This window comes from Salminus brasiliensis, chromosome 2 (genome assembly GCF_030463535.1).
Source record: "Salminus brasiliensis chromosome 2, fSalBra1.hap2, whole genome shotgun sequence".
Lineage (NCBI taxonomy): Eukaryota > Metazoa > Chordata > Actinopteri > Characiformes > Bryconidae > Salminus > Salminus brasiliensis.
The window spans coordinates 12398670-12421964 of NC_132879.1; the positions used below are offsets into that span (position 1 = coordinate 12398670).

The window sequence follows — 23295 nt, forward strand, 5'->3', positions numbered from 1 at the left end:
GCAGAGTGGTTACCTTACTGACTTGTGTTTAGTAGTGTCTAAGCTTAGAGGTATCTTTGAATTATTAGTCTATTCAAACTAGCTGAGGTTTTTCTTGGGCAAATAGCAAAGCACTTTTGTAAGTCGCTCTGGATAAGAGCATCTGCTAAATGCTGCAAATGTAAATGAAAATGGTGGCTCACATTTGGTCTGTTAATACCAATCATTCATTGCTTGAATTCCACAGCCTATTTGAGGATTGTTGCTGACCCTGTGTCTCCTTTCATGACCACAATTTACCCAACAGCTATGCACCATGTCACAAAGCAAAAGTCTCGGTTTCTTGAACATGACAATAATTTCAATGTTCTTCAGTGATCTTCCCAGTTATCGGATCTGAATTCAGCACACTTTTGGGATGTTACCGAACAGGAAATCATAGCATGAGGTGCTCCTGAAAAGTCTTTGGGAATTGTGTGACGCCATCATGTTAAGATGCACTAGAATCTCAAAGAACTGTTCACCACTAGATCTAACTAGCTTTTTATGGCTGAAGACAATCAAATCTTTACATCAATGTTTCAACATCTAGTGTAAAGCCTTCCCGGAAGAAACGTTGGGTGAGCAGATGTCTACACACTGTTGAACCTATATTGCATATAAATGTTCTCATCAATATGTTTTCATGGCTACTTGACCTATGTTGAAATAATAGGCTTTATCAGTTAATAGCCATGGGTTAGACAAATGTAGGCTTATCCGCTCCTGTTGAATGTAATACAAATAATTATTATTAACACACTCTGAGTGGGTGCTACATGAATGAATGCTACATGAGTCATTTATTGCACTCCACATTTCGTTACACAACCCCTGCTGATGGACGATTCATAGTAGTTTTATTGAGGTATCACCCAGTGAGGCTCTTTGAGAATAGCTGGCGTTTTTCGCACCCATCCACACTAGTAAAGAAAGGCTTTTCACACAAGGCTGGCAAAAGAGCAGCAGAGGAGCAGAGCTTTTGTCAAACTGAACCTGAATGCATGGCTCCATTTTCCTGAAATTATAATCAGTCTGCTCAGCCTGCAGTTCATTTTGAGAAAATTCCACACTGCGATTTGTGTCCTGTTAAGATGTTGGTATAAACAGGGTTATACAAGTTAGTGACGTGGGTGTTGACTTTGGAAATTGTTTTGGTGGCTGCATCATTCGAAGCCGTTCCCATTTCTAGAATTGAAGAACGTCTAAATCAGTTATAATTCCAGAACTTTAGTCAGAACTCTAGAACAGCAGCTAAAGAAAGGATACGGAATCACTGAGTATTTCAGAACCTCTAATACAGTTTTTAGTCTAGAACTTCATCCAGGATTGTAAAATAGATCTCTAAATTTGAGATCTTCATCCATGACACCTCAGATTACTCCATATCTCAGAATTCTACAAAATTCTACACCTTCAGTCAGAAAACATCTAAGTAGTCTAGAACTTCATTCAGGATTCTAAAACAGAAGCTAAATTTGAGATCCTCATCCAGGACACCACATATTACTACAAACGTAGGAACAGCAGCTAAATTTCTACAACTTCAGTCAGAAAACATATCTAAGTAGTCTAGAACTTCATTCAGGATTCTAAAACAGAAGCTAAATTTGAGATCCTCATCCAGGACACCACATATTACTACAAACGTAGGAACAGCAGCTAAAGGACTCTACAACTTCACTAAACTTCGCTCATTGATCAGGACTATAGAACATCAGCTGTAATTCTAGATCTTCAATTTTGAGATCTGCATCTGATTTCAAGAATAAAATGAAGGTCTAATCTGGCTTAGATGTGACCATATAGCTAAACTGTATAAACGCTTTCTATGCATATTAGAATACATTAATTGAATAATTAATTAGTGTTTAATTTTATAAAATGCATATAATACATATAGAGGGCCCAGCTATTGAATGGAGCAATCACTTTTTCCACACAGGAGGTATTGGGTGTTAAATATCTCAACTAGTACATTTCTATTAAGTTGTTGTGATTTTTGCTCAAGGTCTCTTTAATGCATCAATAGATTGTGGTGTAAGATGTGACGTCCCTTTGTTGAGATGTTTGAAATGTGTACAATTACAGAAATTAAGATGGTGGGGTGTGGGTATGTGTGGGTGTGTGTGGGGGGGACAGGGTGTAGGTTGGCAGGAGGAGGTGAGGGGTGATGTACTTTACCTTCTTCATATTGTCTGACCATAAAAACCAGTATCCTCATTTCCTCCAGTAGTACATAAACATTCCTCAGTTGCATGGAATACATGTTTTATTGCTTTTGTCAATAATTTTTACAAAATAGAACATTACTGTTTATTGCACAAATATATAGCAGTACATGTGTGTCTCTTCTCCTCTCCCTGCAGCAGTAATGTCAGGCCTGGACAGGAGGCTCTGACTACCCAAACTCCACCACTTTTACAAGATTAAGAATTCTAAAGGTTGAGTTCAGGATTCAGTTCATCTGCTCTGGAACACCAGTTCTGACCTAGATTCTAGGTCATTTTAGGATTTTAGAACCTCAGATGTAATCCTAGAGCATCAGTCAGGGTTCCAGAACATTGGTGAGGATTCCAGAACAGCAGCTATAATTCTAGAATTTCAGTCAAGATTCTACATCATCAGTCGGTGTTATAGAGCTTCAGTCAGGATTCTAGAATGCCAGTCAGGATTGTAGAACCTCAACTGTAATCCTAGAGCATCAGTCAGGGTTCTAGAACTCCAGTCTGGATTCTACAACACCAGCTCTTATTAAGAACTTCAGTCAGCTCTAACACTAAAGCTTCAGACAGGGTTCTAAAACTCCAGCCATGATGATAGAACTTCAGTCAGCTCTAACACTAGAGCTTAAGTCTGGATTCTACAACACCAGCTCTAATTAAGAACTTCAGTTCTTATTCTAGAGCTTCAGTCTTCAGTCTCCAGCTTCTGTCTGGATTCTAAAACTCCAGCTCTTATTAAGAACTTGTCAGCTCTAACACTTGAGCTTCAGTCTGAATTCTAAAACTCCAGCTCTTATTAAGAACTTCAGTCAGCTCTAACACTTGAGCTTCAGTCTGGATTCTAAAACTCCAGCTCTTATTAAGAACTTCAGTCAGCTCTAACACTAGAGCTTCAGACAGGGTTCTAAAACTCCAGTCAGGATGATAGAACTTCAGTCAGCTCTAACACTAGAGCTTCAGTCAGGATTCTAGATCATCAGCTCTAATTCTAGTCAGAACTTCAGTCAGGATTATACATCATCTAAAATTCTAGTGCTTCAGTCAGGGACCTAGAGTTTCAGTCAGGATTATAGAATGTCAGTCAGGATTCCAGAACCTTTGGGAAGTTTTTGAAGCTTAAAGCATCAATTACAGTTCAGTCAGGACCCCAGAACAGCAGCTATATTTCTACATCTAAAGTCACCAGCTCTAATTCAGAATTCCAGTCAGCACACCAGAATGTAGAACCTCAACTATCATCCTAGAGCATCAGTCAGGGTTCTAGAACTGGAGTCTGGATTCTACAACACCAGCTCTAATTAAGAACTTCAGTTCTAATCCTAGAGCTTCAGTCCGGATACCAGAACATCAGCTCTAATTCTAGTCAGAACCTCAGTCATGAGTCTAGAGCTTCAGTCAGGATTATACATCCTCTGTAATTCTAGAGCTTCACTCTGGGACCTAGAGCTTCAGTCAGGATTATACATCCTCTGTAATTCTAGAGCTTCACTCTGGGACCTAGAGCTTCAGTCAGGATTATACATCCTCTGTAATTCTAGAGCTTCACTCTGGGACCTAGAGCTTCAGTCAGGATTATACATCCTCTGTAATTCTAGAGCTTCAATCAGGGACCTAGAGCTTCGGTCAGGATTATAGAACTTTAGTTAGACGCCTAAAACATCAGTTACAATTTCAGTCTTCAGTCATGAGTCTAGAACTTGTGTTCAGATTCTACTACATCAAAGTGTTTTTCTTCAGTTCCTTCAAGGCTCCTGGATTGGGCACTGGGTCCCACACCGCTCCTCCACAAGACAGCAGTGATAGTGAGTAAAACCGTTACACGTTACAGTGATACACATAAAACACACACTTTGTGCACTATGACCAGACAGTTGGTGGGTGCCAGTTAACACAACAGTCCAAACTATACACACTGAAAACAGTACATCCACATCTGTCCAATGACAATTACTCAATAAAGAACATTTAAAATGACTCGGCAATGTGTGGGAAACACTTCCATACACCAGTGTGGGAATACAGTGAGGGACTTCACAGCGAAATCCCCAAAGGTGTGCATCAAATACAGAGATCAACTTCAGAACTGCTAGAGAGGAATGGGGGACTCTTCTGTGGAGGTGTGAGGGGACAGGACACTACGGATACATCACAGTCTTTGGGAACGATCATCTCTTCTGGGGGAACAATCTCTTTCGCTTGTTCTCCTCAATCTCTATAGCTGTACATGAAAACAGCCGTTTGTACAAGGCACACATAATTGAACCTGAAGTAGAACTTGTACATTTTAAAGGGTGTCCAACACGACAGCACGTATGAACGTAAAACATGGCATCATTCAGAAGACACAGCTATGAATTTCTGTGAAAGCACATTCATTTGAAGCAATCAGTACAGCTGCTTAGGGGTGCGTGACTGCACCCAGCCAACTGCACTAATGAAGTCCCAGAAATCTTCTAAATTAGAAAGGTAAAAGATGCTGTAACAGCAAATAAAGATCAGAAATAAAGTAATACTTTAAACAAACAAAATAATCAGATAGAACAAGTCTGCTGGTCTTTCCTATGGCCCGTTGGTTTGGCGTTGATACTTGTGTTCATCTGCGTGTCACTCTCAGCTCCAGGCCAGCGGGGGCGCTGCTGAGTCCAGCCCAGGCCAAGGCCCCAGTGCAGGCTGCTCTGCTCCAGCAGGAGTGCATCAGTGATGGGGTTGCCACTGCACCAAAAGGGTAGAATAAACTCCACTAGAGAGCGGTCTCTACATTCGTGCTGTCGCACCCATTCTGGGCTCCTTCCATGTTCACCCTAACACACGCCACCTTCTCCTGACTGCCCCACAAACAGAGAGAGACAGAAACAGAGAGAGAGAGAGAGAGAGAGAGAGAGAGAGAGAGAGAGAGAGAGAGATCATCAGCTGACAATTCTTAATATTAACAGGTCTTTACAAATAAATGCTGCGTTCCATTTGAACTGGGATGTTTGATTTCCAAAAAAGTGGGGCATTTTAACTTTCATCTTCAGAAAGTCAGGAGAGCCTCACCAATCCCGAGTTCAAAATTCAATGTGCAAGATACCATATAATGCGTTATCAACTGGTATCGCTAACCTGGGACATAAATAGTGGGACGTAATTTGATTAGAATTACCATAAAACACCGGCAAAGGAAACCAGTCATTTTACACCCTGAAGTCTTTAGCTAACTGTTTTTTGGGGAAATGTTAAACAGTATATATTATAGGAATGTTTAACTGGACCACGGTCAACTTGGGTGACGTCAATCCCAGCTCTAACATCCAACTTCCAAGAAAAATGGAACGCAGGATGAGTTCAAGCAGCAGAGTGTCCAAGCCTTTTCACAGTCAACATTTATTTTTCTCTTTTTCAAGATGAATAAAAAGTAAACTAAGTGTGCATTAAGATATTTTATATTTTTTCATAATTTTCATAATACATACATCTTTTAGAATAATGTTTAATGTTTAACTTTATTTGATGCTTTTTATTTCAAGTTTCACCAAAGACGTAGCCATTTAGCCAGGGGTGCCAACTTTGCGTCCCACTGTAATTGTAAAGACACTGAACTGGAGAATGTGTGCAGAAAACAGTTGTGATTATCTAGATGGCTTTTATACATGCTCTACAAACAAGTTCCATAGACTGCTGTATAACTCTATAGGTTACTCTGTAACTTATTTATTTCTGTGACTGTTTCCCCTCAAAATAATCCTAGGAGGTATTTTACATGGCTGGATTTCTCAGTTAGCCAGATGAAGAAAGTCCAAAGTTGACAGGAACTATAAGGAATGTCCCTGTGCTCTAATCTTATTGGTCCCGGCTAGACTTTGGCCTTAGTTAGCTGGCTAAACTTAGAAATCCCCCAAGAAATTTGGGGAAATACCTCCTGGTCTTTGTTAAAAATTAGTTATTGCAGACTAATAAAAATATACGCAGTGTGTACACACACACCAATTAGCCATAACAATAGTACCACCTGCCTAATATTGAGTAGCCTCCCTTGTGCCGCCACTACAGATCTGACCATTAGAGGCATGGACTCCATGAGACTCCTCTGAAGGCGTCCTATGGTATCTGGCACCAAGACATTAGAAGCAGATCCATTCCTGCAAGTCTTGTAATTTGGGAGGTTGGGTCTCCATGGATCGCATCAGTGAGCCTTGTTCACCAGTTGTTCTTTCTTGGGACACTTTTGGAAGGGACTGACAACTGCATAGCAGTAAAAACCCACAAGACCTGTCTGATGTTTTGGAGATTGGCATGACAATTTGGCTCCTGTCACTCTTGTTTCAGATTCTTATGCTTGATCATTTTTCTGCTTTTAAAACATCTTTCAAGAACAGACTGTTCACTTGCTGCCTAATATATCCACCCCTTGACAGATGACACTGTCAATAATCAATGTTTTTCACCTCACCTAACAGTGGTGCTAATGTTATTCTGGTCGGACAAAAGAAGGGTTGAATGATGGACAATATGACAATATTCTGCCATTATCATAATAATGTTTCATAATTTGTCTGAGCATACTGTAGATAATTATTATTGTTTTTAAATCACACTGAACAACTGCATGTCTCATTACAGAGACCATAATCTGAACATAAGATATACTAGTATATTTGCTCTGCAAAATCTTGTGACAAATATTGTGTACTGTGAGAATCAAGTCAAGTCAAATCATATAAACATGTAGAAAAGTTAGGACACCCTATGAAACCATTGTGTTTTTGAACATATTTAAACATAAATATGGACAATTGTTTCTAACTAAACACATGAAATATGTATAATGTAATTTCTATTTTACATTATTTGTATTTTTAATTATTTGAACAATTGTACATTTTACAAATAATTTTAAGAGATATTTTCTTTCATTTATTTAGTTACATGACTTCCATCTCTTAACACTGTTCAAATGTCCATATGTTTAAATATGCTTAAGAAATACAGAATGTCTCATTTCTTCATAGGACTGTAGTCAAACAGGGAACACAGTATTTATTAGGAAGGCAAACTACCTCTCACTCTTCTTCATGGTGTTTGATGCAACAGCTTTCCATGCAGAACTCTTGTTCATCTCATCAGTTATATTAACAACCGACTGATCAGAACTGCATGCAGCACACACACACACACACACACACACACACACACACACACAATAATAATAAAACAAAAACAACAGATGCAGTGATACAAAAAAGAGACACAAAACACTCATTATATTCCAGAATGGCATGAATGAAATGCCTAACACACGATATGCTCATTAAAGCTGGATGGATCATTTAAAAAGCCAAACATGTTTGCCCTGATTTTGCTTTGGTTAAAGTAGCGCTGGCTTTGTGAGGCTGGCAGCAGCGGTGTGAGTTTAAACCAGGCAGCTGTGGTTAAAATCAACACTCAGTTCTGCCTTACACCAAACTCTGACTCCTCTTCATCCACGCTGAAGGAGAAGGCTGCTGGCATGTATGACCTGCACAAACGTAGCATGTAGCACACCTGATAAACAGGTGCATGTAGTGCAGCCGCAGAAGCAAAGACAGAGTGCGGAAGTACTGCATATAGAAAGTGCTCTGTCTTTCTGTCTCTCTCTCTCTCTCTCTCTCTCTCTCTCTCTCTCTCTCTCTCTCTCTCTCTCTCTCTCTCTCTCTCTCTCTCTCTCTCTCTCTCTCTCTCTCTCTCTCTCCTCTCTCTCTCTCTCTCTCTCTCTCTCTCTCTCTCTGCCTCCTTCTCTTTCTCTCTCTACAACCAACACCATTAACCAAGGCTCGGTATGACTTTTAAACCAGTGTTTTTGGGTGTGTTTCTACTTGTAGTTCGGTTCCTTTGGTCTGGACCAAGAAACAATATGATACTGTGTTAGAATTCAGTCCTGGTTTGCTTTATGTTTATATTGATGTATTCATAATTAAACCAAAAGGGGAAAAGGTGATGCATAATGCATGTATTATAGAAGGCTGCAGGTAGAGGGCTGCACAAGGTGGGGGGGTGGTTACGGGTCCTGTGTGATCTAAACAATACCTAGTAGGGAAAAAACTTAAAGATCACACCACTAAGTCAATAAACCTGGCTGGTTAAATCAGGTCATCTTGATATCAGCATTAAACCATGATTTTGATAATGTACACATGCTAATTTGGTCACGGGACGACGTACGTTAAAGCTGTGAAATTTGATGTTATCAATGAATGCAGTTCTAATGGTGGCTAGTTGTGAACCACTGTGTTATGGTGTGGTAGTGTGTGGTTTGGGACACAGCCCAGCTAAACTAAAGTGTCAGACAGAAGATGTTAAAGCACAGAAATGTGGGCTGTTCTGCACAGAGACTCCCCCATTATGACGTAGGTAGATGTGGACGGCATGGCCTTGGTGGAGGGAGTGGGCAGGGTTGACCCTGTGTCTGTGCACAACTGGTTGGTATTGTGTTTATATTTCAAACGAACTGCACCAGAGTTCATTTAGAAACAGGCCAAGACCCACCTGCTTCTTTGGTGAGCTCCAGAGCTCAGAAGGCAGCATTCACACTTACTCTAACGAACCATGCTAATAGCAATTGCACCAGGGTTCATTTTAGTCTAACCAAAGCTGACAAGTATAAACACACCATTAAAAACCTGGGGCTATTTGTGCCAACTTTAGGCCAAGTGTCTTCAGTGTCTTCATAAAGTGTAGTGTGTAAACTGATGCTGAACGCTCATACTAATTCAGCTGCATTACAGTAGTCAGTGATTCTCCTACATACAGTAGGTGTCATATTACAGGCTGGTTTACATGTTCACTTACCTGCCAGTATGAGACTGCAGAGGAATCTTTAGCATATTCCCTCCTCCTCCTCCTGCATAGGACAGTCTTGCCTCTTCTTCCTCCTCCAGACACTCCTCAGCCTCCTTTTCAGAGGAGAACCAGATCAAACTGACTAATTCATTTTTATAAGAGGAAAAGGTATAAGAGGAAATACCTGCATGATGCACTTGTATGTTTAGATTCTACACCCACAGTATGGTTTGCATCCATATAACAGTCTATGTCACATTTTTCTCTGCATTAGGTTGTGCTCTGCTTTCCCTTACCTGCTTAGCTTTCTTCTTCTTTTTGTCATCCTCTTTCTTCTTCTTGCTTTCAGGCATCAGGTCATCCAGCCAGCTTAACTCTCTCTTAGTGAAGAAGAAATCCAGAAGCTTCCGGACAAACACCAGTGCCAGCACCTGAGATATTGAGGAAAGCTTGAGGATTAGGGCTAGGCTAATGATTTTGTTTCTACACAGTCACATCAAAACATTATGGTTTGGCATGAACTCTGCCCATTATATCAGCTCCACTGACCATATAGGAGCACTAGTTCTATACTTGCAGACTGTGGTCCATCTGTCAGGTCCTGACCATTAAAGAACAGGGTGAAAGGAGTCTAGTCTGGAATTAAAGATATAGATATGATACAGGTATGTCCACTCACTGTCCATTCTGTTGGACACCCCTATCACTGCTGTACTGAGAATAGTCCACCAACTAAAAAAATCCAGCCATCAGTCTGACTTTATATCTACATGGTGGACCAACTAGGTAGGAGTGTCTAATAGAGTGGACAGTGAATGGATGCACTGTTTAAAAACTGTAGCAGCACTGCTAACACACTCCCCACCATCATGTCAGTGTCACTGCAGTGCAAAATGCTACTATATAAAGGGTTGAGTTAATTACACACTGAGGTGGTCATGGTATTCTAATTTGGCTATATATATATATATATATATATATATATATATATATATATATATATATATGTGTGTTCATTGCTCCTCATGGGAGTCTAATATTATTTATAGTCATCATCCAACAACTGGTTTGGTAAATCAGTGCTTAATGATGGTAAATCAGGTGAGCTGGTGATAGAATTGAACACAACTATGCTGTGCTGGTAGGTGGAGTCCACAAGTAATCTGGAACCAAGCTTTGTTCTTCAGACTAGCTCTCAACTTCCTTTTTCAGCGTGATAAAGTCTTGGCTGTTTTTACTGTATTAATGTTTACCTGCACCTGACCCTGCATGTGATCTGGAGATTTAACTGTAAAAACTCTCTTATTGCTGATATATGTAGTTTAACACACAGATAATAATGAATTAGCAAGAGTGTAAAAAGCTCGCCTATACCATCATAGGGAAGACGACACGGGCAGAGGAAGCTTTGATGACCCACAGCAGCACAAGGCATGTGAGCTGCACCAGCGTGAAGACATGGACTTTCCACAAGGGCACATAACGCAGGTAGATCAGATCCGGCTGGTGTTTCGCCGGCATGCCAAACAGTTTAATCCTGTCAAAGAACTGAGGAGACAAGGATATACGGGAAGTGGGACAGAGTGAGAGAGAGAAGAGCAACGAATTATGGACCAATGACAAAACCAATGAATCGAACAGCAGATGTGCTACAACAGTCATACCTGTATGCCTTTCAGAGAAGAAACGCCCATATAGAGAAAGACTCCGTACAGCACCGGCATGGGAATAAACTAGAAGCAAAACATTAGGCTTTTTAAATACACAAGATATGATTTATATATACATATACATTATGTACATTCACAACATGCAGAATCATTAAAAACCCAGACTCCCCCACTACATGCTTTGTATTTCCATTTGCTAGGCACTTTTTGAGCTTTAGCTACCATACAGGTTCACTGTAAAGGGGTACAATTATGCTTATCAGTTCCCCACCTGTCTGCCCATCACTGGTCAGTTTGTGAGTATGCTAAGTTGAGTATGGTGCAAATATCCAATCTAGACCAACTCTGTGGTCAGAAACTGACCAATCATAAAGGGCTAAAGAATTTTGTTATTTAATTTCTTTGCTTGTTTTAGCTAAACAAGTGAGCAACAATAGCCAAAGTGCTGCATGACTGCTGGTAATAACTGTAACTAGAATAACCCATATAATTGCTCACATGGGTGGAACGTGAGCTAGGTTGGTTCCAGGTGGGCATGGGCTCTGAGTGGGTTTGTTAATGTGTTTTTACTGCAACCCTGTTGGGCTTCTTAAATGGGCCTCATCATCACAGCCCAACCTTATCTCACATGGGTCTCATTTAGGCACCATGTGGAGGGTACAACTCAGATGGGGCCCCTCCTGGTCCCATTACTGACCCCGATGGGACCCTGGTGGGCATCCATATGTGGGGCCAACATGGAATCCATGGACAAAGCTTTCTGGTTCTCAGTTGGGCTAACCAGGTCCTACATGTGCATGTTTTCTAGGTGCCTGCCAGTGCACTACATTCAAAGTCATAGCATCGCCAGAACTCTGACCTTTAGCACTGAGGTCATGAAGACGGAGCATCCCATCAGAGTGAAGATCAGGACTCCAGTGAGGCGCTGTTCTCTAATGCCTAGGAACTTGGGCTGTTCCCCTGGGGCTGAACAGCTGGACTCCAGCTTCAGGCTGTTCACATGGGAGATGGACAACACAGTTGCTGCCACAAACCAAGGCAACCCCATCACTGAACACACACCCAGCATCACCGCCACAACCAGCAGATCCAGATGATACCCACAGCCTTTCTGCAGGGAGAGAAATATGTGAGACAAACACAGTAACACAACACACACAATGGATTTGGCCAAAACGGCCAAAAAGTTTACAGCTTACAGCATCCAAACAGAATTGTGTAAACTGCATAATTACATAATTCACAGGACCTCACATGTACTGGTGCCATACTAGTCGTAGACGTAATTACGGGTAAAAAACAGTAGCAGCCACCATCCTGAAGCCTAAATCCTTAATTATGTCCATACTTCTGACCATGCTTTTGTTTTTAGATAACTATATTCCATACATTGTCAGATATCACATAAGCAACTCTATTAGAGATTTCAATTTCAACAACTCAACTTGGTTTTGGTCAAGTATAGGAGGACACCTGCATAGTTTGCATAGTGCCGACTGGTGGCTACCAGCTACGTTAGCAAAACTACAAAAGCAACCAATGGACAAGAATACTAACTAGGGACAAACTATGACTTTAAGGTTTTGCCTGAAGGTAGCTCATTGGTGGTTCTGGTGCTGAAATGTTAGTATATAATTAATGATCAGTTCAAGTCTACCTTGAGCTTGTGCTCTTTGCGGTTGATGATGACTGCAGTGATCTGCTGGTCCATAAAGATGAGGATGGTGCAGAGAAGAGCAGGAATGACAGATAAAAGCAGAGTCCACCAGGGATTACTGTCCAGTGGAGAGATCAACCAGCCACGGTGCTTAGAAGTGGGCTACGCACACAAACACACACAGAGGGGTTTGGTGTATAATGCTTTCTGTGCCAGTTTTAGCTGCAAATCAGATGTATTCTGCCCATGTCTTGTGTACAAATTTGGCAGAAAGCCATGTACTGTTCATGCACAGGAAATAAGTGGAAGTTTTATAGGATAGCTGATTACATATTTTATATTGCAAGTTTACATTTTGTCAGTTTCTTTGGTTTGACAGTGGGTGAATGAGCAGATGCAAGCTGAGTTTGCTGGAGTAGCGCTCGCAGTAGCCATTCTGTTTGTTTCAGGCCCATTAGCAGCCCTTTGGTTACTCAGGTACCCAGCAAATAGTGCTGGATCCTCTTCTGGAGGCTGTGCATGTGATGTATCCACTGGCGTTCCACAAGGCTCGGTTCTTGGTCCTCTTCTTTTCTCACTCTACACTAGCTCTCTTGGTAAAGCAATACCCTCCCATGGATTCTCTTTCCACTCCTACGTTGATGACACTCAACACATCCTTTCTTTCCCACCATGTGACACACAAAGGTTTCTATCCGTGTCTCAGTATGTCTCGCAGATGTCTCTTCTTAGAATGCAGCGCACCACCATAAACTCAACCCCAGCAAAACAGAGCTGCGGTACATAACAGGAACTGCTGGACTTCACCATGATTGTGACATCTCCTTTGAGGACTCACTGGTCACTCCATCTACAGAAGCTCGAAGCCTTGGTGTAGTGATGGATGATCAGTTATTGTCCTTAAGTCATGTTGCAAACGTAACTCGGTCATGCAGATTTCTCCTATACAGCATCCAGAGAATTCGACCCTTCTTCTCTAGAGAGTCACCCAGGTGCTCATTCAGTCTCTCGTCACTTCAAGACTTCACTACTGTAACTCCCTTCTGGCTGGTCTTCCTTTGCGCACCATCATTTTATTTGTGTGAAAATGATGTACACATGTAATGGTGCACTAGAATGTCTACCTGTTTTTTCTTTTTTTAGAATGATTCATTACGTAGTAATGACAAATCGTGAACCTCAACCACTGCTGTGTCCGCATTCAAAACATAATCCATCATAACCAAAACAGAGCTGTAAAACGGGCTATTTTCAAAACCTCAAAACTGCTACGTAACAGTCTTGACTGTGACGCCACTTTCAGGAGAATATGGTGTTGTTGATACTAGAGAGCAGATCATCACCTCCAGAAATAGGCTAATTATGGAAATACAGATTGCCATGTGAACCAGACCTTATAAACACAGGTTTTCCTGTAAGACTTGAGAAAGCCAAAACCCAGGGCTGTGTACTTGCTAAATAAACTATTTACATTACAAAGTATTATTCTAAAGAACTGCGTATGTACTACCTCAAAGCGGTCAGGTACGTTGAGTTTGGGGGATGGAATCCCCACCAAAAAATCCACCAACACCATCACCATTATGGTCAAAAACACTGCAAAATCACTGATGGTGGAGCGCACCTACACACACACAAATACAGACAAATAAATACACACACAAAGCAACATTTGCATCTCAGCACACTCAAAAACACACACAGTCTGTGTGTCAGTCTGTGTGTGTATAATTAAAATAAAGCATAAAATAAAGTGCTTTGTTTGAGCAGAGATAAGCTGTGATCACCCTGGTGGGGAAGTATCTCTCTGTCTTGAACTGCTTGAGGAAGGAGGAGAGGAAGAAGGTGGTGAAGAAGAGGATGATGGACCAGAAGAGCACATCTGGGATGAAGGGCCCATGATGTCCACACGCAGAGCCAACAAACTCACCGTGGAGCAGCTTACACATCTACATACAAACACATCCACACACACAAACTACATTTACTAAGTCTACAGTAACTAAATACAAATACTTTGTTACCATACTTAAGTAGAAAGCCGACTTTTTACTTCTCCTTACTTTTTCACACAATTATCTGTACTTTCTACTCTGTACATTTTAAAAATAGCCTCGTTACTCTTATTTCATTTCGGTTTGTTTTTATTCTGGCTCGTCATTAAAAAAAAAAACTATCCACATAAATCGCGCCATCCGGAAAGTGTGAAGTTGATTGTGGGTAGATGAGAATAAATTTAAAGGTTTAAAATAAATATAAAGGTTATTTAAAACTTTTAATATTAATATAATTACTAAAATGCTTTCATTTTCAATGGCTATATACGCAGCCGGAACAGGCAGCCTAGTGCATCCCAACATTTTTCAACATGAACATTGTAATAGAACATGACGTCATTATGGCTTTTAGAAAAATGTTTTTGTGACATTGGGAAGTTGATACTTCAACTTCTACAGAAGTATTTTTAAAACCTAGTATCTACACTTCTACCTGAGTAACGAATGTGAATACTTTTGACACCTTTGCTTAAATGAGGCGCTAAATGTAAAACATCCACCCAAACGTTCATACGTCAGCTCTTATCATTTTATGGAGGGGACACCACCACCAGAACATCCTTACCCAGAGAAATGGCTCAATTATGAAGCTCTTGTGAAGCGTACGTGTCAGGTGCTTGTGAGGCTCTTAGGTTAGCTCTCATCGTCTTTCCTGACAGCCTCACTACCACCTGTCACATCTGTTCCACTGGAGCTTCATAACAGACTTTCCCCTCCACAAAATGGTAAGAGCTGACGTATGGACGTTTGGGTGGATGTTTTACATTTAGCACTTCAACCACAGACACAGGTCCTCTTCTTCTTTGGATATGGTGCCCCACAACACTCCAGATCTTTCTGTGTTGCGTTGGAAAGCTAGACAGCTCTACTCTAAACAGCTCTGAATAACATTAAATAGCCTGTAGCATAGTGAGCCACTTTATGATCATAGTCCACAGCAGTAGCTCACTTCAGACTGCATTCACTCTGAATACGACATGGCCATGAACCGTTTGACACGAAATGACAGGGCATTTTAACACAAAAGTGGAATAAGGTGATTAGCCTACTCTGCATAAGCATAAGCAAAAAGCTGTGTGTGTGTGTACGTGTGTCTACTGACCGACACGTTGAGATGATTCCATGGTATTGAATCTGCACTGTGTCCTGTGCTGTTCCACAGCCACAGCGTCTCATTAGACACTTCATCTGGAGCTGAACACTGACAGCTACAGGGGCCGGCGAGAGACAAACATATGGCACACATTACACTCCACTCAGATTAAGGTATTATATGGTATATTTGTGCACTCTTTAAATTAAAGGTGTTTCAAATGGTTCTTTGGGTGCCATAAAAAGAACCATGGTTTTAATAGAGACGTTTGAGTGAGAGGAACCATTGAGTGGCAAATTAAGGAAAACATGAGCCACCAAGAGTCACCAGAACAGCTTGAATGGAACATCATCTAACAGAGAACATCATTCCTCCATGAGTTTTGATGATGGTGGAGAGCACCGTCTAACCCATTGTCCAGTGTTCAAATGGCTTGAGATCTGATGACTGCAAAGCCCACCGCAAAACATATCCCTAACTGCCTCCTCCATTAATCCATTCATTGACTACTTGCCCCCTTTGATTAAAGACACGTCCTTGGGGATAGGACTAGGTTATTCCCGGTAAGATGACAGGTGTGCCCAGACTATGCCAGTAACTGTTTGTTTGAGTGTGTGTGTGCTTACTTGTACAGTGTGAGGTTATCCAGGTTGTTGTGTGTGTTGACAGGGTAATGCTCGCCCAGGTGCAGTAGTTTCTCCAGAGCCTCATAGATGAAGATAATGCAGATTAGAGCGGCGAAGGCCTCCTCAGTGAAGCGAGTGATGTAACACACCAGTGCGCTGGCATCTGTGGCCACCAGCACTATGCAGAGGAAGGCCGTCCACAGGCCGATACTGCAGCGCAGGGACAGGTACGTCATCCCATAATCCCTAATACAACACAAACACAAGTCGACAGGCCAGTAATGCCGCTGTAGAGGTTTGGGCAGTTACTTATGTAACAGTTATTTATATATCTGTATATCATTGTGCAATGTTCTGTAAAGGTTTAGCAGGCAGTATACCACAGGTAGATCCAAACCCACAATGTGATTGGCTGACAGACGTTCTAAGAGTGCCAATATTGAACAATTGCTCTTCAAGTATTATTCCGCTACATACACAAGTCAACTAGCGACGATGCAGGCGCTTACAAGACAAAAACACCAGCCATAACAATGCAGCAATGTTATAATTAAACATATAAGTTGATATATGTAGAGTAAAAGACTGTCACAGTAAATCATACAGCATTTTTGACGCCATTCATTATTGTAGCAATCAAACAAAAGCTACATGCTGGAGATCACTCTGTTATTCGTACGGCATCCCAAACTGCACATAAATACACTAAACACAGACACTGTGTCTTTAAACAGAGTATTCTCATCAGAGGTGTTGCTAGGTAGGTAGGTAGGTAGGTAGGTATGTAGGTAGGTACCCTACATTATGTGGTTTGAGACATGGAATTAGATCAGCCGATCAGAGGAAGCATGATCTTAATATTTACCAGCTCTGGCAGCGTGTATAGCAGTGTGTGTGGTCATGAAAATTATGTAACCTGTAATGACTGAGAAATTATGAGCTGTTCCTCGACTGATATGACTGAAGGGCACAGTCTGATGATGTTTTAGCAGCAAGGCTGAACTGACTCACAGGGCTGAACTATTTCAAGTCAAGTCAAGTGGGTTTTATTGTCATTTCAGCTACATACAGAGTACACAGTGAAACGAAACAATGTTCCTCCTGGACCATGGTGCAACTAACACCCCGCAGAATGTTTCAAATCTTAAAATCGAATATAAACTGCAATAATGAAACTGTGGTGTAAAAGCAATCACACACAAGGTTCATGTTATAATGCGAGATATTGGCAATGGTGTGTTGATTTCTGAGACCACAGAACACCAGAGGCATTTTCTCTTGAACCTCCAGTGCATTATTGCATAAATATCTAATATGAACACCATATTAGATATTATATTAGAAGTATACAAAAGTAATAAACAAAAATATGGTGACAGATAAATAAAATCAATTATTATTTGGAGAGTGAGAGTTTTGGAATTCTACCTCTTTATAAAATCTCAGTGGATTTAAAATAAAGCAATCAAGGTAAGATCAAAGTGTAGACTTAGCGACAAAAAAAGGTTTAGCCAAAAAGAAATTGCTTTAATCATTTGGGAATTTCAGACATTTTGATATTAACCCTGTTTTTATTACAGGTTCAAAAGTAATTGGACAATAATCACAGCTAACGTAGTAGATGAACAGTAGATGATTCTTTCTTTGGTAAAGAAAAGTCCTCTACAACATCTAGTCAAATCAAAAACACCCTCAAGATGGCAGACGTATGACATTTATAACTGTGGTTAGTCCAGTTACTTTAATTCTAATATGTCAGTGCTGTGAAATGTTACAAGATTTAAATAATTATCAGGAAGCTAGAAATCTATTCTAAAGGTGAAACAAGAAACTCTGGATTCAGGAACTGAATAAATTCATGAGTTTATGTGTTCCTTCTCATTAATTATTATTAATTTATGAAATTAATTACTATACAGTTAATAATATAACGAATATTCAGAATGTTCCTAATTTTTAAATTGGCCGAATAGCAATTCTGATATTAAATATGAATGTGCAGGCCTTGCTCATTCTTGAAAACAGCACTAGATGGCACCACTGTAAAGGGAACAGGAACAGCCTAACATGAGCAATTCCAACTCACTCGCAGAATTTGAAAAGGATTTTCTCAAAGACAAGCACAGGCCCTGTGCTGCCCAGGATGGTCAGAGGCTGTCCAGCAAAGAGAGAAAACGCCACACCAGTCAGAGAGGCTCCAAATAACGACTCTATAGCGCTCTGGGGGTGACAAAGAGAGAGAGAGAGAGAGAGGGAGAGGCAGACAGAGAGGAGGGAAAAATCAATGATTCTGAAGGATGATCAAGGAGACGGTCCGCTTCTCTCAGTCCCTCATACACACACACACACACACACACACTGACTGACACATGCACTTACAGCAGGATACACAGGGTGAATAGGCTTTGTTTTTCCAGGCTGCTGCACAGGTCGTCAGTTCTCATAACTCACTTCTCAGACTGTCCACACACGCACACACACAATGCTGTGTATACAAGCTCTCTCACATACACACTCACTCTACCATAAATTACTGTCTGTCTGTGAATGTGTGTGTATAACACTCACAATGTTGCTCTTAGTGGCTTCTCCCAGCAGTCCTCCGAAGGTGATGACTGGAGACATGCAGGCGCAGTACAGGAACAGTACAGAGGCCACACACTGCAGACTGAGCCCATCCACAACATCACTCCAGTAGAAGGGAGATTTGCGTCTTATATCATTCACCAAGCCTCCAAAAACCCTACAGTACAGAGAGAGAGAGAGAGAGAGAGAGAGAGAGAGAGAGAGAGGCATTGCCAGTATTATAGTGAGTATGTGAGTATGTTAAAAACACTACAGTAGATAGTGACAGTTGGCAACACCACTGCCCCTAAGGATCACTAATGCTATCACCAAGGTGACATGTACACGGCGGTGTGCCACTATCGGTCAGAGATCTGCCTCAAGGTCAAACATACAGCAATGTGAAAAAAGTCAGATCATCCATCTAATTTTAATATGAACATTTACATTACATTTATGGCATTTAGCTGACGCTCTCATCCAGAGCGACGTACAAGGTTACTTGTAAGGTGGGACAGTGTAGTGTTAGGAATTGTGTAGCGCAGCATAGTCACCCAGACCGGGAATCGAACCCTGGTCTCCCACATGGTGTGGTAGCTCACTGGCAGGTAGGGGGGTTATCTGTTACGTCACACCATCCACTAAATTCCACCCAGATGGGACTCGAACCCACAATCCTCAGCTCCAAAGGCTGATGCCTTATACATAAGAACCTTATTATTATGAACTTATTATCATTCCAAGCCTTATTACACACTGTTACTCAGTAACTACGGGGACTTCTGTACAAACTGGCGTGGTTATTCTTTGTTTATAGAAGTTTATAATAATTATTCAAAATCTGCTGTATATCCCCCATGTGAGAAAGTAATTGCCCCCTTAGTTACTATCTATCAACCAGTTAACCAAATTCAATTGACGATTGGGTTCAGTTGTATTAGCAACACTCAGGACTCATCACTGCCAGACCTGATTAATCTAAAAATCACTTAAATAGAACCTGTCCCGCAATGGGAAGCAGGCTAGAAGATCTCTTTCTAAAGAGATTGAAATACAGATTAATTGAAACAAACAAGCCCATTGAAATCTAGTTTCCAGTCTGGAAAGGGTTACAAAGCCTCTGCTAAGGCTCTGGGACTCCAGTGAACCACAGAGAGTGCCATTATCCACATATGGATAAATCTCGGAATGGTGGTGAACCATCTCAGGGGTGACCGGCCAACCAAAATGTCACCAAGAACACTTCAATGACTCATCCAGGAGGTCTCAAACGAACCCAAAGAACTGCAGGCCTCACTTGTCGGTTGCCAGTTAAGGTCAATGTACATGTTTCCACAGTGAGACAGACGCTGGGCAAACATGGCATCCATGGGAGAGTTGCAAATGACTGCTGACCAAAGAGAACACAAAAGCTTGTCTCACATTTATCAAAAACATGTAGACGACCCACGAGACTGGGATAATGTTCTGTGGACTGATGAGGAATTAGTGGAACGTTTTTTATGGTCCTTGGTTGCCTTGCTAGGTGTGCTTAGTGTGATGAACCATGAATTTTGCTCTTTCAGAAAATTCTAATGGAGAATGTCTCCTGTAAGTAAGTAAGTAGCATTGATCTGACAGTGTGAAAGTGCAGTGTGAAAGGCTAGTTACTAGCTTTGACTAGGGCTTTCAGTAGTGGGCTGGGTATATGTAAATTCTGGGGGTGTAAATATAAGGAGTCAAGACTGTTACATAACAGTTTGGGGGTTTTGGAAAAGACATGATATACAGCTCTGCTTTGGTTCTGCTAGGGACAGCAGTGTTTGAGGTTCAGGGTCTCTTTATTGTACTGAACTCTCATTATTCAACTATGCCTATTCCATCCTTACCGAACTCTCATTATTCAACTTCTTCTATTCAACAGGAAAATTCTAGGGCAGTTCCAAACCCAATTCAACATATTTCATGAAACAATAACGTCTACCCATGATTTATCACTGTCTCTATTACAGCTTCCTGCTACAGCGTCTTAAACTGTGCTTTAAGAGTTAGCCTTTAAGAGTTTAAGAGTTAGCCAAACATTTATACTGTAACAAAAGCCAGACACACAAGGACAGGAAAGGCAGACAGGACAGTAAAGGATGACTGAACCGGTCACTGCTCAAACTCCTCCACAGTAGAAGTGAAGCCTTTTTATCCATAGTGGCAGGCGGGAGAGCCAAGAGATTGATTACTTGTTTATTTCTGAGCCTGTGATTTATATTTCATCCCATTCGAAGCAGAGGGACTCGTTTCTTTCCGCACTCTCTCTCTCTCTCACACACACACACACACACACACACACACACACACACACACACACAGCTAATAGTGCATTACTGAAGGAAAAAAGACTTTAGCTTCCTCCTCTTCCTCTGCCTCTGGCACTGTGGAGGGGTTTCATAGCTAAGAAGTGCTTTCAAGAATATGAACCCACTGCAGTAAATAATGGAAGACAGCATCTGTGGGAGGTGTATGTGCATGTGTGTATGTGTGTCACCCCTATCTCGCTTCAGCAGGCCTGTATAGAGTGAGGGAAAACCCTATGTGTTCCTCTGCAGCAGAGCGAGACGAATTGGAATGAAAAGGCTTATCAGGAGCGTCCGACTACAGGGAGTGCTCATATTTAACAGTATAGGCAGATGAAAGGACAGTGCTGTGCCCATTCGTTTAGTTAATTCACCACACTCCTACAGTTATGTAATGTCTTATGTAAAGCTGAAATGAAATGATCAATTGAAGCACAGAGAGGACCCAGTGATAGTGCTGAAACTGGCAGTGGTTGGGTTTAAGCTCATGTACATGTGCTTTCCTCCGGGTATTTCAGATGACCTATGACTTTGGACCCACCTGTGTGTTTTTCTTAACCTTAATTCTTAACCCTTCTTTGGAAGGGTTGAATAGTAAGTGACAAACCATGAACCTCAAACCAGGAAAAGCAGCAGGACTCAAAAGGGCTGTTTCCAAAACCCCAAAACTATTATGCAACAGTCTTGACTCTATATATTTACACCCCCAATATTTACATACACCCAGCCCACTACTAAAAGCTTTAGTCAAAGCTGGTAAGTCAGCAAAACGTAATGGAGACCTAGTGAGAATATGGTGTTGTTGATACTAGAGAGCAGCACATCACCTCCAGGCTCTGCTAGGGCTGGAAATAGGGGTCGCTACGTGAACCAGACCTCATGACCGCAGCTTTTCCTGTTTCAGTGTCTACAGAAGGGGAGCTCATAGTCAACACATGACAAAGTGAAATCTGGGTGAGAAGTAGGATCATAGCCTACACTCGCTATTACAATCTCTTCTCCCAAACAGCCACCCCTTTTCAAACAATCTAGGCTACCTCAGCTGATCCAAACTGAAGCTAAACACTTTAGCAGGGAAAGCACCGGCTTATTTACCTTAGCGGAGAAATAAAAATCTAGGGAAGCGAGTGGGGGCATGGCTAAACACTAACTGGCTACAATCTCTTCTTGCTAAAAGCATATTGCGCTGAGAGGACACCACGAGAGGACAGTAACACTATCCAGAATATTTACAGTCTTTTTGTTCCAGTCTTAAAACTATGCTGTAATATGTGGGTTCTGTGAAGTGAGTCAGGCCGTAAACCAGCCAATAATCCAGAGCAGATTGTTTTTATCAATGAGTAAAAAATCGGAGCATTTTTCACTCCAACCAAAGCCACGTACTACCTATATACTAAACAACAACTTAGTATAATGAATAAATGCATCCATGGGCTACTCTATAGAATCTAGAATAGGAGCTTTGGTTTGCTGCATAATTCATTCATGTGTTGTATCATAGTTGTAATGTCTACATTATTATTCTAAAGTGTGTGTGTGTGTGTGTGTGTGTGTGTGCACACAACATGCACAAGCCCACAAGCAAAAATTTAACCAAAAATAAAAATGAAAATTGCTTTTTTATTTATTTATGTAGGCTATTGGTTGAACAATATTATTAGCCATCCATCAGTCATGAGTATTAAAGTGATATGAGGTATCCAATAAAGAGGTAACGAGACAGTAGTATGTGTTTATACATGCATGCATGGGCTTGTTCCTTCCTCACCTCCACACTGACTGCAGTTGTTGGTATCTCTGTGTGTGTGAGTGTGTGTGGTCTCACCTGCCCGTTCTCTGCAGTTCTGGTCCAGTGTGGTGTTCCTCTTCTTGGGTTGTTTCAGCAGAAGACATCATGCCGTTAGCCTGAGACAGCCTCTTCCTCTTCATCTGTAACACAGAGGAGACAGAGGAGCACATAAGTTCACTAAGTAACCCTAGAAAGACAAATGGATTCAGACACTTCCTCATCATCATTATGCTTCAGCACTTGTCACCTAAATGAACAAGTTTTTGCTTAGAATAAGCCCACCAGGCCTACCAAACTACACAGGAAAATAGCTGAAATTTACAGTGTTCAGTGCCTTGTAAACATCAAAATTGTTTGTATGAGCAAACAACGTCGACTCAATTAGGCTGTTTGTTGCTTAGTAACGAGACTCATTTTGGTCCATATTCAGGTGATGTAGTGAGGTACGATGTTTACTATAAATTACTAGTGCA

At 41.2% G+C, this 23295-nt stretch overlaps 1 protein-coding gene across 4 annotated transcripts in view; it reads right to left on the bottom strand.

Annotated features, from left to right (window-relative positions):
- Positions 1 to 2282: 2282 nt before the first annotated feature.
- LOC140544271 (sodium bicarbonate cotransporter 3-like) overlaps positions 2283 to 23295 on the bottom strand; it is a 64362-nt gene continuing 43349 nt past the window's right edge. For 2 of the 4 annotated variants that reach the window (XM_072667732.1, XM_072667724.1), the window contains exons 12-26: positions 22859 to 22962; positions 18710 to 18884; positions 18228 to 18361; positions 16142 to 16387; positions 15525 to 15630; positions 14153 to 14314; positions 13876 to 13989; positions 12366 to 12527; positions 11568 to 11819; positions 10703 to 10771; positions 10413 to 10586; positions 9335 to 9469; positions 9048 to 9151; positions 7280 to 7372; positions 2283 to 5068 (exon numbers count right to left, since the gene is read on the bottom strand). In XM_072667732.1, coding sequence (XP_072523833.1) covers positions 4984 to 5068; positions 7280 to 7372; positions 9048 to 9151; positions 9335 to 9469; positions 10413 to 10586; positions 10703 to 10771; positions 11568 to 11819; positions 12366 to 12527; positions 13876 to 13989; positions 14153 to 14314; positions 15525 to 15630; positions 16142 to 16387; positions 18228 to 18361; positions 18710 to 18884; positions 22859 to 22962 — 2115 coding nt within the window. In that variant the 3' untranslated portion in view covers positions 2283 to 4983. The remainder of the gene's footprint in view (positions 5069 to 7279; positions 7373 to 9047; positions 9152 to 9334; positions 9470 to 10412; positions 10587 to 10702; positions 10772 to 11567; positions 11820 to 12365; positions 12528 to 13875; positions 13990 to 14152; positions 14315 to 15524; positions 15631 to 16141; positions 16388 to 18227; positions 18362 to 18709; positions 18885 to 22858; positions 22963 to 23295) is intronic. The other 2 variants (XM_072667750.1, XM_072667742.1) reach the window with 2 other exon arrangements.